We start from the raw sequence: 14,163 nt of genomic DNA, 5'->3' as shown, positions 1-14,163 counted from the left end.
ATTAAATGGGTTCCATGGTCCACCTATCTGCAGACTGCACCTGGTACCTAATGAAATTCAGGCAACCATTTGACCCGCCCTTTTGGACTGCCCTCATCCAGAAAATAGTGATCTTACTTGCATATATAAATATATACACACATACATGTGTGTGTGTAACAATCCAACCTTTTTTTCCCTTCTTTTTCTTCTTCTGCTTCGTAATTATCGTTAGACACAAATCATACAAGTAATCAACCATGTTTTTTCTAAATCCAATTTTATTCTTGTTGATAATCGTAGTCCCCTTTTTAATCTTTATATTCTTGTCCAGAACATCCATCCTGCATATCGTGAACAATTGGTGGCGGAGTTTAGCTGACAAATTTTACGTGTACCAGTTGTACAGAGATCCAAAAACGGAAATTTAGCTATGGCCTGCATATGAATTCCCAGTGACACTTTTGATCACTCGTCGTCTTGCCACATTCAACCGCTGATGGGTCAAGAAACAACTTTTTGTTAACTCGCTGGCCTGAACAGTCTTCATATTTATGAAGAACATCCAAAATATACTTCAAAGAAGAACCACAACGTCATCGGCTTGTCTTACTCCCAATGTATCAACTAATCTTTCATTTCTTTTTAAGGTTTGGATTCATCTTAAGTAATACTTAACTAGTTATCAGAGAAACAAAATACACAGATACAAACTCAGGGATTGATAGTTGCTTGCAGGTAACAGAGAAACAAAATACACAGATACAAACTCAAACTCGTACAGCTGTTTTTATTTATTCAATGGTGCATTTTTGTTTGTACAAGTGCACCTTTGACATATTAGTACAAGGACACAAACTCAAACACAGACGGATTTTTTTATTTAACGGTGCATTTTTGTTGGTAGAAGTGCACCTTACATTGCATACTAGTACAACAGTGGGAGGATGTTTGCATGCCAGCAGTACATCATCCATGCATAAACTGAAAACCACACCATAAACACTAGATAATTAAAGTACTTAAAGTCGTCGATCCCCACTCAGCTGATCAAGAGTAGTGCTTGATTACTTTTTCTTATGATTGTACCAGATGAGCTCATAAGTGTGAGCATTGCTCTTCAGTGTATCAGAAACCAATGCTGGGTCGCAATATGGGCCCTTATCATCATGAGTATTAATGGCAAGCAGGTAGTCAGTGACATCAGAAACGCTCCAGCAGAAGCCGAATTCCACACTGTTGAATTTCAGACCGGTCCCCGCCTGCCCATTGTAACTATCAACTGCAAATTTTGCCTTCTGAATCACCACATCGTCGTTCGGATTGACGGTTGACGCCATAGGAATAATAGGTTCGTCTTTCTGCAAACCCCAAACATTTTTCAGTAAGAAAACCCAACACAATTGAGTTCCCAAAATCAGTTAGAGTCCTTTCAAACAAAGGAACAACCAGAAAACTAAATCGAACCAATCAATTAATAAGAAACGACATTGCTCGGAAGAAGCTTATTTATCAAACAATTCAAGAGACCGCAGCATGTAGACAACTAGAAACATAAAATATTGCTAATCAAGTCGACTCAAGAATGTTGAAGTTACTTTAATTTGCAACTCCTCATACTTTTTCAAACGTTTCTATACGTGTTGTTTATAAGTTGACTCCGAAAACCATGCACACACAAACTTGAAAAACAAAGAAATCCAGTCTAGCAAGGCATACAGTCACTATTCACCTGTCCACTGCCAATACCAGATTTGGCTGCGGCCATTTTCTTCTTAAAGGACTAGCTAGCTAACTAATAAGAATGGAAATAGATACTTGTAACTGGTGAGTGTCGAAAACTTGGTAGCAGAGAACCAGACTCCTTGAATTTATAGGCCTAAAAATGTGATACTCTACACCATAAATTAATTTGTGGTAATGCCGGACCTAATTACCAAAATCATGGTCCACCAGCATGGAACACGTTTTTACACGTCCTTGATGAGGTCAGTGTGAAAATATACACCAACGTAACCTAATTATTATAGCTAGGCCTATAATTTTATGTTATTATTTTATCATCATTCAAACTTTTGGCTTGATACCACTGGGTAGGGTTGGTCCAGTGGCTAAGAGCTCCCCCACTATCAGGTTCATAGTTCTAATCTTGAGGTTGATAGTTGGGGATGGGAAGGGGTGTAAAGAGTGGAGGGTGATAGGGTATGTAATTGCTATTAAATTTATGAATATTTTCCTTTAATTTTGACCAAATATTGTAATAATTGATGGATTCTACTTATATTTGAGAATTGATGCTAATTTTAGGAATAGGCCAAGAAAAGGAGTAAAAAGTATATTTGGCAATTGATGCTAATTTCAGGAATATGGCAAGAAAAGGAGTAAAAATTGGTTTAATGAAGATTCTTGGTGTGTTCTGTGTGACCGCACCTAATTCTAGCCTCGGGTTCGAAGAGATCGAGATTTGGCGCGCGTGGCAATTTTCCAATTCAAATTGAAGTTCTGTGAAGTGGTTTCCTTTTCCAAAATAATTGGTTTTCGTTTTGTATTTAGAAACAAGTAACTTACCTTTTGTTAAATTATGGGTATATTTCTCTCGGAGAAAAATTAGAGGAGATTAGATGTATTAGTGGTAGTAGTAATAGCAGGAAACGTTGGTGACGTGAGTAGGAGGGATTCTTGGCCTTCGTGATTTTAAGACTTTGTTTCGGGTACCGAGAGACTATTAGTCTAGGCACCAAGCATAAACCAAACGAAGAGCTTTTCTCTCCGCCTTTTCCTGTTTTTTGCTTTTGTTGAATATTCATGCAACATTTATCAATAAAATTGCTTGGATTATTCGTAGTGATAAGTGGCTAAATTTTCTTTTTCTAGTCAAGGAGTAACGAAGGATTCATCGGCAACTATGAGATCTAATTGTTTTTATCTATTTCTTTTATTCGTTAGTATTCGTATGTTTTTTTATTTAATTTCTCATGATTGTTTGATTGTTTGAATGTCATGAGTGTTTGATATTTAATTCAACTTAACAATCTAATGATAGTTAGGATAGTTAAATTCTTAATTGTTTAATTGTCTTAAATTAGTGGTGACTAATGTGATTGGTTTCATGTTAGAGAAACATATGATCTAATTTAAATAAACTCCAATAGTGTGTTTATTGATTAAAACATTACTTTTCTAGTTTTTAATGCAATCAATAAATTAAATTATACGGACGTACCTAGAGTTGTTTCTTGATTAGGAAAGTAGTTAATGAATGTACATTAACTATCGAGATATTAAGGAAAAGTTGGTTATCATCACATGTTTGGCAACTTTAACCTGTTTATTAACAAATAAATGAAATAATTATTGCATTAATGAGCAGGTGTATGAATCACTTCCGAAATTATATCCTTGACTAGAGCTTGTTTATCAGTTAATCTTTTTTTTTTTTATTTTTCAGGTTTGGATTCATTTTAAGTAAAACTTAACTAGTTATTAGACTTCATAACTAGTCATGAATATAGTACCTAGTTGACACACAAAACTCAGGGATTGAAAATTGCTTGCAAGTAACAGAGGAACAAAATACACAGATACAAATTCAAACACAGACTGCTGTTTTTATTTATTTAATGGTGCATTTTACTCGTATAAGTGCAGCTTTGACATACTTGTACAAGGACACAAACTCAAACACTAATAAGAATGGAAATAGATATTTGTAACTGGTGACTATCGAAAACTTGCGACTATCGAAAACTTGGTCGCAGAGGACCAGACTCCTTGTATTTATGGGCCTAAAAATGTGATTCTGTACCCCATAAAGTAATTTGTGATGATGTAGGACCGAATCACAAAAATCATGGTCCACCAGCATGGAACACGTTTTTACACGTCCATGATGAGGTCGGCGTGAAAATATACACCAACGTAACCTTAATTACTATAGCTAAGCCTGTAATTTTATCGTATTATTTTACCATCCTTCCCACTTTTGGCTTGATGCAACTAGGCAAGATTGGTCCAATGGCTAAGAGCTACCAGGTTTATAGTTTGAATCCTGAAGTTGACAGTTGGGGATGGGATGGAGTGTGGAGAAGGGAGGGAGGGTTAAAAAAAAAAAAAAAAACTTTCAGCTTGAATATGCATTTTGTATTTGATTTGATGTATTTCTTAATGAGTTGATGTAAAAGAAGATGATTAACAATTACACCAAAAGAGCAAGTCATTTTCTTAATTGGTTATTAAATTTTTAAATGGAAATTCCATTGGTTTGTAATCATTTTTACACAATAAAAGCAAGAGAACGTCAAGAAGTTGTGTTTCAATGCCAAATTGCAAAACTTTGTTGCCAACAATCAAAAAATGTATTAAACCGAATGAAAGAAAGCAGCTTTCTCATTTTGGAAATACGACAATCTATTGTGAAGATAATGTAGATTCGAATGTTCAAAAACAGCCATTATGCATGCCAATTAACGAAACTACGCTACTCATTCTATAAGAACCATGCCAGAAGTATAAAAAGTGTTCGTTTCTGATATAAGCTCAAGTTGTGGATATTTCTGTAGGTGCTTTATATTGTTTTTGAGTCAATTTGTGAAGTTAAATGGTGCAAGTTGCTTATTTTAGTCTTTGATTTGCACCTTAAGTTGATAGATGAATTAACTATGATTTTGTCATTTTACTCGCAAAATCTCTTTGTTTTGTAGGGTAAAATGAACAAGATCAATTGGAAGTGAAATGGTGGACTAACAAAGCGATGATTAGAAACTTGAGAAATTACAACAGTAGTTAAAAGATGTGGTGCAACTCAAGAACTTGAAAGGATGAAAGAAGAAAAGAATCTAAAATTGGGGTTTATGTTGTAATCTAGGAATCTGCATATAGGGTAATGCATAATTTATTGAAGATTGAACTATTTGAGTGCGTACGAATAGGAAATTATTTGGAATAATATTTTGGAATAACATCGTAACACTCTTTGTGATATGATAGATATGAGATTAAAAAGGTGGCTAGAAAGATAAAAAGATAATTAGAAAACGGATTTATGATGCAATTAATTTTTTTTTTTTATTGTTGCAAATAACTTCATATCCAAACAAAGATGTTTTCCTGATCCTTGTGTCCTTTTTATTTGTCTATGCTTTTAGTAACTCGGCATATACTCTCCTTGTTAGAGTTCTTTTTCTGGTAAATCTTGCAATAGGACTTCAGTAATTTATTTTCTTCAAAGAGGGAATCTTTAGTTCACTAATTTATGAATTTATAATTTTTTACTTCTTTAAATTTTTATAGTAAACTCATAATAAATAATAACAACATTTATAATGTTCAAAATAAGGAGGATAACCAAAGATTTTAATATATTCTTTATCGTTTTATTGATAGACTTAAGCTAAACTCAAAATCATATATTTGTAAAACCTCTACAGGCTTAGCTGCAGTGATATTACATTGAGTTTAGAAGGTAACTATAAGGACTTTTGGGGCTTTTCACCAACCGTGTTGGGGACATTTAGGAACTTTTTGGAATTGTGTTGGCCAAAATTTATATTGAGAAAGCAAAATCATATACAGACTATGAATGAGGATGCAAGTTGAGGAGAGCTTTTATAAGGATAAATCGAGAGTCAAATGGTTGAAAGAGGGTGATGCCAACACTGCATTTTGATCAATGAATTCCTGTAAGCACATAGGATCGATTGTAGTAATAAATTACCTGTAGTATTCCAAAATAGAATCTAGATGAACGAGTTAATTTTCTCTACTTTAATTATTCTAGACAAATAATAAAATTCAAATTCATAGGGGTTTCAATCTATAACTAAAAAAAATGAACAAATAATCAAGGCAAATTAAATAGAGTTGAGAAAATGGTTTGCAAGAGTCTAGGGTTTTAGATTTTTATGCAAAATTTAAATTAATCATCCCATTATTTTTCCCAACATGCCAACAATGTATTACACGCAAATACCTTAGATTATCTCTAGATATACCTAAGTTATGCTTAATTAAATCGCATGTCTCTCTCGAGATCATAAGTATTTAATTAAACCCTTTAAGATCTTAGGTGATATAATTGCGTCATACAACTGCTAACTTACTCTCATAATTAGATTAAATATGTTTATTTATCTAGTGCACGGTTGTATATCTCTTTTTAGTTTAATACAAGCACTAAGGGCATGTCTATAGTGGCCAATCACAAACATGCAATCACAAATTTTACCTAGAAAATTTAGTGTCATTTAATTAATTTAAATGTTCAATTTTTATTATGAAACAGTCTAAATATATTAAGATATGATTCCATTAATATGAAGTACTGATAGTCAAATTACAGACATCAAAATTACATGTTTAATGTTCTTTCCAGGTTTGCTGGGTTTTGGGGACATTAAATGTTAAAATATCCAAAATTAAAAGTTAAAATATCCTCAAAGCCCATTACATCCACCTGCATTGAGAACCAAAGGGAAATTACCAGGTGGTCTTTAATTTTTAATTTGGGGTTTTAAGCTGGATGCCTAAGAAATGCAGCCTGAGCTTGGACAGAAGTTAACGGGTCGAGTGAGAGTAACCAAAAATTATGAATGGGTCGTAGTCAAGCTTTCATTGACTAAAAAGACGTTTACATAACCCTACCAAACCCATTAATTAAATGGGGTTTTATGGTCCACCTATCTGCACCTGGTACCTAATTAAATTCAGGCAACCACTTGACCCGCCCATTTGGACTGCCCTCATCCACAAAATAGTGATCTTACTTTCAGGATAAAGAAGGCTGCATACTTTATATCTCAAGAAAAATGCTTTTTAAAAAAAAATATATATCTACCACGTTATCATTATATACATTAGTAGATTTAATTTGGATACATGGCACATCATCCTAATTTAAATTTGAATGTAGCCTCGTTAACACACACACACACACATATATATATATATACTAGGGGAAAAATTTTTATTTAGTATTAAGTAAAGATAGTTAATAATTATTATTTAGTATTTTGTAGCATAAGAATTGAAGTATGACAATTTTATTATGTGATATTAAATAGAAAAATCATAAATTACATATTGAGTGAAAAAAATAATATGCAACAAAATATAATTATAAAATACGATTAATCACTTTGCGTCTAATCTAATAGAATAAAAGATCTACTTATATCTACTCATGCATTTTAGGGATGTTAAATTTTGTCGTTAAGTTTGAATTTGATCTTGATTTGAGGGCAGTCTACCTCATTATCTTGTCATATAAGTGAGATTTGAAAAATTAGCATACTTGAAGAAATCATTGCTAGTGGAATTTCGGTTCTTGCAAGCCAAATTCTTGGATTTATATTGATTCCAATGACATATCATCATGAAAGCTCCACATTGACAAATCAATTAATTATGATTTATTGTATGATTTAGGACATATAGCAAAGCATCTCTTTCTCGATAGGGGTTACAATCACAAAACATCAGTTTTTGACCTAGTTGCAAAGATATACAATAACTAACACGCTAATCTAGATGAATAATTACCTCAAAAAAGTACTAAAACATCTTAACCCACTCAATTCAAGAAAAAAATTAAAAGTAATGAAGTACATACTTTAGATTTGCAGCCAAATAGTTTTAAAGTAGATAGTTAAACATATTGGCAAATCAAATGAAGTGAAAAATTGCCTAAATGGAATCATAAAAAAAGTAGCAAATGATTTGAAAATTATCGTAACTAATAGTTAAAACAACAAAAGAAGTAGATGCAATCTATTAATGAAAAAATTTATGATGACAAACTTATTCTAAACCACAAATAACAATTAATAAATGTGATCTCCTCCCTATCAAGCCAATCTAACATGGGCAATTGAATTAAAACACTAAAAAAATTATTGCACATACAACTTACAAGATTGCAAATTTCTTACAACCAAAAAAGTAGATTAGCTAAAGAAAACAAACCTATTGAGAAAGATGTTGCAAAATGGGAAAGAGTAGTAGCTAATATAGCAACATCTGAATTCAATAGACTACATGATTGTAGTGGAACAAAGTTATAGGTAAATGAAATGAATTTGGATAGATGGGGGTTACTATGGTAACGGCCAAGAAACCAAACTTGTGTCTTAACATCTATATATCATAAGTTTGCAAATAATTGTTGAGAAAGGCTTTAAGAAATTAAGAGACGTAGATGTTAATACAATTAAATGATTAAAAGGATTTTTATGTAATTTCACTAAAACACAAGCTGAATTCAATTGTACCGAATAATTAATTGAATATCGAATACTGTCACATGTTAAACTTACTCATAGCTTTAAATGTCTGAGAGGACATTTAAGTAATTATAAAAAAAAACCAAATCAGTTATAATGATTCATATTAAATATTCCAATTTCACCTCAAATACTCTCATATTTCCAAAATAGCCCCATCCTTGGGATTGAAATCTTTGCCCTAAATTCATTCTTATATAGTATAAGGATATATACATATGTTTTTTTTAGTGTAAGTAGGAGGACTCGAACCCGAGACCTTCGCTTGCACTTCTTTCCCCTGTATCACCCAACCCATCCCTCTCCCCTATACGTATGTATATATATGCATGTGTGTATATATATGTATGTATGTATGTATGTGTGTGTGCAACAATCCAACCCTTTCTTTCTTCTTTTTTTCCCTTCTTTTTCTTCTTCTGCTTCGTAATTATCATTAGGCACAAATCATACGAGTAATCAACCATGTTTTTTCTAAATCCAATTTTATTCTTGTTGATAATCGTAGTCCCCTTTTTAATCTTTATATTCTTGTCCAGAACATCCATCCTGCATATCGTGAACAATTGGTGGCGGAGTTTAGCTGACAAATTTTACGTGTACCAGTTGTACAGAGATCCAAAAACGGAAATTTAGCTATGGCCTGCATATGAATTCCCAGTGACAGTTTTGATCACTCGTCGTCTTGCCACATTCAACCGCTGATGGGTCAAGAAACAACTTTTTGTTAACTCGCTGGCCTGAACAGTCTTCATATTTATGAAGAACATCCAAAATATACTTCAAAGAAGAACCACAACGTCATCGGCTTGTCTTACTCCCAATGTATCAACTAATCTTTCATTTCTTTTTAAGGTTTGGATTCATCTTAAGTAATACTTAACTAGTTATCAGAGAAACAAAATACACAGATACAAACTCAGGGATTGATAGTTGCTTGCAGGTAACAGAGAAACAAAATACACAGATACAAACTCAAACTCGTACAGCTGTTTTTATTTATTCAATGGTGCATTTTTGTTTGTACAAGTGCACCTTTGACATATTAGTACAAGGACACAAACTCAAACACAGACGGATTTTTTTATTTAACGGTGCATTTTTGTTGGTAGAAGTGCACCTTACATTGCATACTAGTACAACAGTGGGAGGATGTTTGCATGCCAGCAGTACATCATCCATGCATAAACTGAAAACCACACCATAAACACTAGATAATTAAAGTACTTAAAGTCGTCGATCCCCACTCAGCTGATCAAGAGTAGTGCTTGATTACTTTTTCTTATGATTGTACCAGATGAGCTCATAAGTGTGAGCATTGCTCTTCAGTGTATCAGAAACCAATGCTGGGTCGCAATATGGGCCCTTATCATCATGAGTATTAATGGCAAGCAGGTAGTCAGTGACATCAGAAACGCTCCAGCAGAAGCCGAATTCCACACTGTTGAATTTCAGACCGGTCCCCGCCTGCCCATTGTAACTATCAACTGCAAATTTTGCCTTCTGAATCACCACATCGTCGTTCGGATTGACGGTTGACGCCATAGGAATAATAGGTTCGTCTTTCTGCAAACCCCAAACATTTTTCAGTAAGAAAACCCAACACAATTGAGTTCCCAAAATCAGTTAGAGTCCTTTCAAACAAAGGAACAACCAGAAAACTAAATCGAACCAATCAATTAATAAGAAACGACATTGCTCGGAAGAAGCTTATTTATCAAACAATTCAAGAGACCGCAGCATGTAGACAACTAGAAACATAAAATATTGCTAATCAAGTCGACTCAAGAATGTTGAAGTTACTTTAATTTGCAACTCCTCATACTTTTTCAAACGTTTCTATACGTGTTGTTTATAAGTTGACTCCGAAAACCATGCACACACAAACTTGAAAAACAAAGAAATCCAGTCTAGCAAGGCATACAGTCACTATTCACCTGTCCACTGCCAATACCAGATTTGGCTGCGGCCATTTTCTTCTTAAAGGACTAGCTAGCTAACTAATAAGAATGGAAATAGATACTTGTAACTGGTGAGTGTCGAAAACTTGGTAGCAGAGAACCAGACTCCTTGAATTTATAGGCCTAAAAATGTGATACTCTACACCATAAATTAATTTGTGGTAATGCCGGACCTAATTACCAAAATCATGGTCCACCAGCATGGAACACGTTTTTACACGTCCTTGATGAGGTCAGTGTGAAAATATACACCAACGTAACCTAATTATTATAGCTAGGCCTATAATTTTATGTTATTATTTTATCATCATTCAAACTTTTGGCTTGATACCACTGGGTAGGGTTGGTCCAGTGGCTAAGAGCTCCCCCACTATCAGGTTCATAGTTCTAATCTTGAGGTTGATAGTTGGGGATGGGAAGGGGTGTAAAGAGTGGAGGGTGATAGGGTATGTAATTGCTATTAAATTTATGAATATTTTCCTTTAATTTTGACCAAATATTGTAATAATTGATGGATTCTATTTATATTTGAGAATTGATGCTAATTTTAGGAATAGGCCAAGAAAAGGAGTAAAAAGTATATTTGGCAATTGATGCTAATTTCAGGAATATGGCAAGAAAAGGAGTAAAAATTGGTTTAATGAAGATTCTTGGTGTGTTCTGTGTGACCGCACCTAATTCTAGCCTCGGGTTCGAAGAGATCGAGATTTGGCGCGCGTGGCAATTTTCCAATTCAAATTGAAGTTCTGTGAAGTGGTTTCCTTTTCCAAAATAATTGGTTTTCGTTTTGTATTTAGAAACAAGTAACTTACCTTTTGTTAAATTATGGGTATATTTCTCTCGGAGAAAAATTAGAGGAGATTAGATGTATTAGTGGTAGTAGTAATAGCAGGAAACGTTGGTGACGTGAGTAGGAGGGATTCTTGGCCTTCGTGATTTTAAGACTTTGTTTCGGGTACCGAGAGACTATTAGTCTAGGCACCAAGCATAAACCAAACGAAGAGCTTTTCTCTCCGCCTTTTCCTGTTTTTTGCTTTTGTTGAATATTCATGCAACATTTATCAATAAAATTGCTTGGATTATTCGTAGTGATAAGTGGCTAAATTTTCTTTTTCTAGTCAAGGAGTAACGAAGGATTCATCGGCAACTATGAGATCTAATTGTTTTTATCTATTTCTTTTATTCGTTAGTATTCGTATGTTTTTTTATTTAATTTCTCATGATTGTTTGATTGTTTGAATGTCATGAGTGTTTGATATTTAATTCAACTTAACAATCTAATGATAGTTAGGATAGTTAAATTCTTAATTGTTTAATTGTCTTAAATTAGTGGTGACTAATGTGATTGGTTTCATGTTAGAGAAACATATGATCTAATTTAAATAAACTCCAATAGTGTGTTTATTGATTAAAACATTACTTTTCTAGTTTTTAATGCAATCAATAAATTAAATTATACGGACGTACCTAGAGTTGTTTCTTGATTAGGAAAGTAGTTAATGAATGTACATTAACTATCGAGATATTAAGGAAAAGTTGGTTATCATCACATGTTTGGCAACTTTAACCTGTTTATTAACAAATAAATGAAATAATTATTGCATTAATGAGCAGGTGTATGAATCACTTCCGAAATTATATCCTTGACTAGAGCTTGTTTATCAGTTAATCTTTTTTTTTTTTTTTCAGGTTTGGATTCATTTTAAGTAAAACTTAACTAGTTATTAGACTTCATAACTAGTCATGAATATAGTACCTAGTTGACACACAAAACTCAGGGATTGAAAATTGCTTGCAAGTAACAGAGGAACAAAATACACAGATACAAATTCAAACACAGACTGCTGTTTTTATTTATTTAATGGTGCATTTTACTCGTATAAGTGCAGCTTTGACATACTTGTACAAGGACACAAACTCAAACACTAATAAGAATGGAAATAGATATTTGTAACTGGTGACTATCGAAAACTTGCGACTATCGAAAACTTGGTCGCAGAGGACCAGACTCCTTGTATTTATGGGCCTAAAAATGTGATTCTGTACCCCATAAAGTAATTTGTGATGATGTAGGACCGAATCACAAAAATCATGGTCCACCAGCATGGAACACGTTTTTACACGTCCATGATGAGGTCGGCGTGAAAATATACACCAACGTAACCTTAATTACTATAGCTAAGCCTGTAATTTTATCGTATTATTTTACCATCCTTCCCACTTTTGGCTTGATGCAACTAGGCAAGATTGGTCCAATGGCTAAGAGCTACCAGGTTTATAGTTTGAATCCTGAAGTTGACAGTTGGGGATGGGATGGAGTGTGGAGAAGGGAGGGAGGGTTAAAATAAATAAAAAAAAAACTTTCAGCTTGAATATGCATTTTGTATTTGATTTCATGTATTTCTTAATGAGTTGATGTAAAAGAAGATGATTAACAATTACACCAAAAGAGCAAGTCATTTTCTTAATTGGTTATTAAATTTTTAAATGGAAATTCCATTGGTTTGTAATCATTTTTACACAATAAAAGCAAGAGAACGTCAAGAAGTTGTGTTTCAATGCCAAATTGCAAAACTTTGTTGCCAACAATCAAAAAATGTATTGAACCGAATGAAAGAAAGCAGCTTTCTCATTTTGGAAATACGACAATCTATTGTGAAGATAATGTAGATTCGAATGTTCAAAAACAGCCATTATGCATGCCAATTAACGAAACTACGCTACTCATTCTATAAGAACCATGCCAGAAGTATAAAAAGTGTTCGTTTCTGATATAAGCTCAAGTTGTGGATATTTCTGTAGGTGCTTTATATTGTTTTTGAGTCAATTTGTGAAGTTAAATGGTGCAAGTTGCTTATTTTAGTCTTTGATTTGCACCTTAAGTTGATAGATGAATTAACTATGATTTTGTCATTTTACTCGCAAAATCTCTTTGTTTTGTAGGGTAAAATGAACAAGATCAATTGGAAGTGAAATGGTGGACTAACAAAGCGATGATTAGAAACTTGAGAAATTACAACAGTAGTTAAAAGATGTGGTGCAACTCAAGAACTTGAAAGGATGAAAGAAGAAAAGAATCTAAAATTGGGGTTTATGTTGTAATCTAGGAATCTGCATATAGGGTAATGCATAATTTATTGAAGATTGAACTATTTGAGTGCGTACGAATAGGAAATTATTTGGAATAATATTTTGGAATAACATCGTAACACTCTTTGTGATATGATAGATATGAGATTAAAAAGGTGGCTAGAAAGATAAAAAGATAATTAGAAAACGGATTTATGATGCAATTAATTTTTTTTTTTTATTGTTGCAAATAACTTCATATCCAAACAAAGATGTTTTCCTGATCCTTGTGTCCTTTTTATTTGTCTATGCTTTTAGTAACTCGGCATATACTCTCCTTGTTAGAGTTCTTTTTCTGGTAAATCTTGCAATAGGACTTCAGTAATTTATTTTCTTCAAAGAGGGAATCTTTAGTTCACTAATTTATGAATTTATAATTTTTTACTTCTTTAAATTTTTATAGTAAACTCATAATAAATAATAACAACATTTATAATGTTCAAAATAAGGAGGATAACCAAAGATTTTAATATATTCTTTATCGTTTTATTGATAGACTTAAGCTAAACTCAAAATCATATATTTGTAAAACCTCTACAGGCTTAGCTGCAGTGATATTACATTGAGTTTAGAAGGTAACTATACGGACTTTTGGGGCTTTTCACCAACCGTGTTGGGGACATTTAGGAACTTTTTGGAATTGTGTTGGCCAAAATTTATATTGAGAAAGCAAAATCATATACAGACTATGAATGAGGATGCAAGTTGAGGAGAGCTTTTATAAGGATAAATCGAGAGTCAAATGGTTGAAAGAGGGTGATGCCAACACTGCATTTTGATCAATGAATTCCTGTAAGCACATAGGATCGATTGTAGTA

The 14,163-nt window shown here is 33.1% G+C and overlaps 2 protein-coding genes across 2 annotated transcripts; both read right to left on the bottom strand.

Moving 5' to 3' along the window:
- Positions 1-746: 746 nt before the first annotated feature.
- Positions 747-1,848, bottom strand: LOC140038960 (uncharacterized). The gene is made up of 2 exons (XM_072084679.1): positions 1,712-1,848; positions 747-1,340 (listed from the first exon to the last, which is right to left on the bottom strand). The coding sequence occupies exons 1-2, from the start codon at positions 1,745-1,747 to the stop codon at positions 1,047-1,049; spliced, it is 330 nt and encodes a 109-aa protein (XP_071940780.1). The 5' UTR covers positions 1,748-1,848; the 3' UTR covers positions 747-1,046.
- A 7,379-nt stretch (positions 1,849-9,227) lies between these two features.
- Positions 9,228-10,329, bottom strand: LOC113736196 (uncharacterized). Its single transcript, XM_027263048.2, has 2 exons — positions 10,193-10,329; positions 9,228-9,821 (listed from the first exon to the last, which is right to left on the bottom strand). The coding sequence occupies exons 1-2, from the start codon at positions 10,226-10,228 to the stop codon at positions 9,528-9,530; spliced, it is 330 nt and encodes a 109-aa protein (XP_027118849.1). The 5' UTR covers positions 10,229-10,329; the 3' UTR covers positions 9,228-9,527.
- Positions 10,330-14,163: the final 3,834 nt, after the last annotated feature.

This window comes from Coffea arabica, chromosome 3e, assembly GCF_036785885.1.
Source record: "Coffea arabica cultivar ET-39 chromosome 3e, Coffea Arabica ET-39 HiFi, whole genome shotgun sequence".
Classification (NCBI taxonomy): domain Eukaryota; kingdom Viridiplantae; phylum Streptophyta; class Magnoliopsida; order Gentianales; family Rubiaceae; genus Coffea; species Coffea arabica.
Note: the sequence above shows the minus strand (reverse complement) of the source record. Positions and strands in the feature narration are given on the sequence as shown.

What these genes read in the sequence shown, in the direction of transcription:
- LOC140038960 (XM_072084679.1), bottom strand. Translation starts at nt 1,747, where the DNA reads ATGGCCGCAGCCAAATCTGGTATTGGCAGTGGACAG. An exon ending in CTGGTATTGGCAGTGGACAG is followed by an intron (nt 1,341 to 1,711) that starts GTGAATAGTGAC and finishes TGGGGTTTGCAG; the next exon opens with AAAGACGAACCTATTATTCC.
- LOC113736196 (XM_027263048.2), bottom strand. Translation starts at nt 10,228, where the DNA reads ATGGCCGCAGCCAAATCTGGTATTGGCAGTGGACAG. An exon ending in CTGGTATTGGCAGTGGACAG is followed by an intron (nt 9,822 to 10,192) that starts GTGAATAGTGAC and finishes TGGGGTTTGCAG; the next exon opens with AAAGACGAACCTATTATTCC.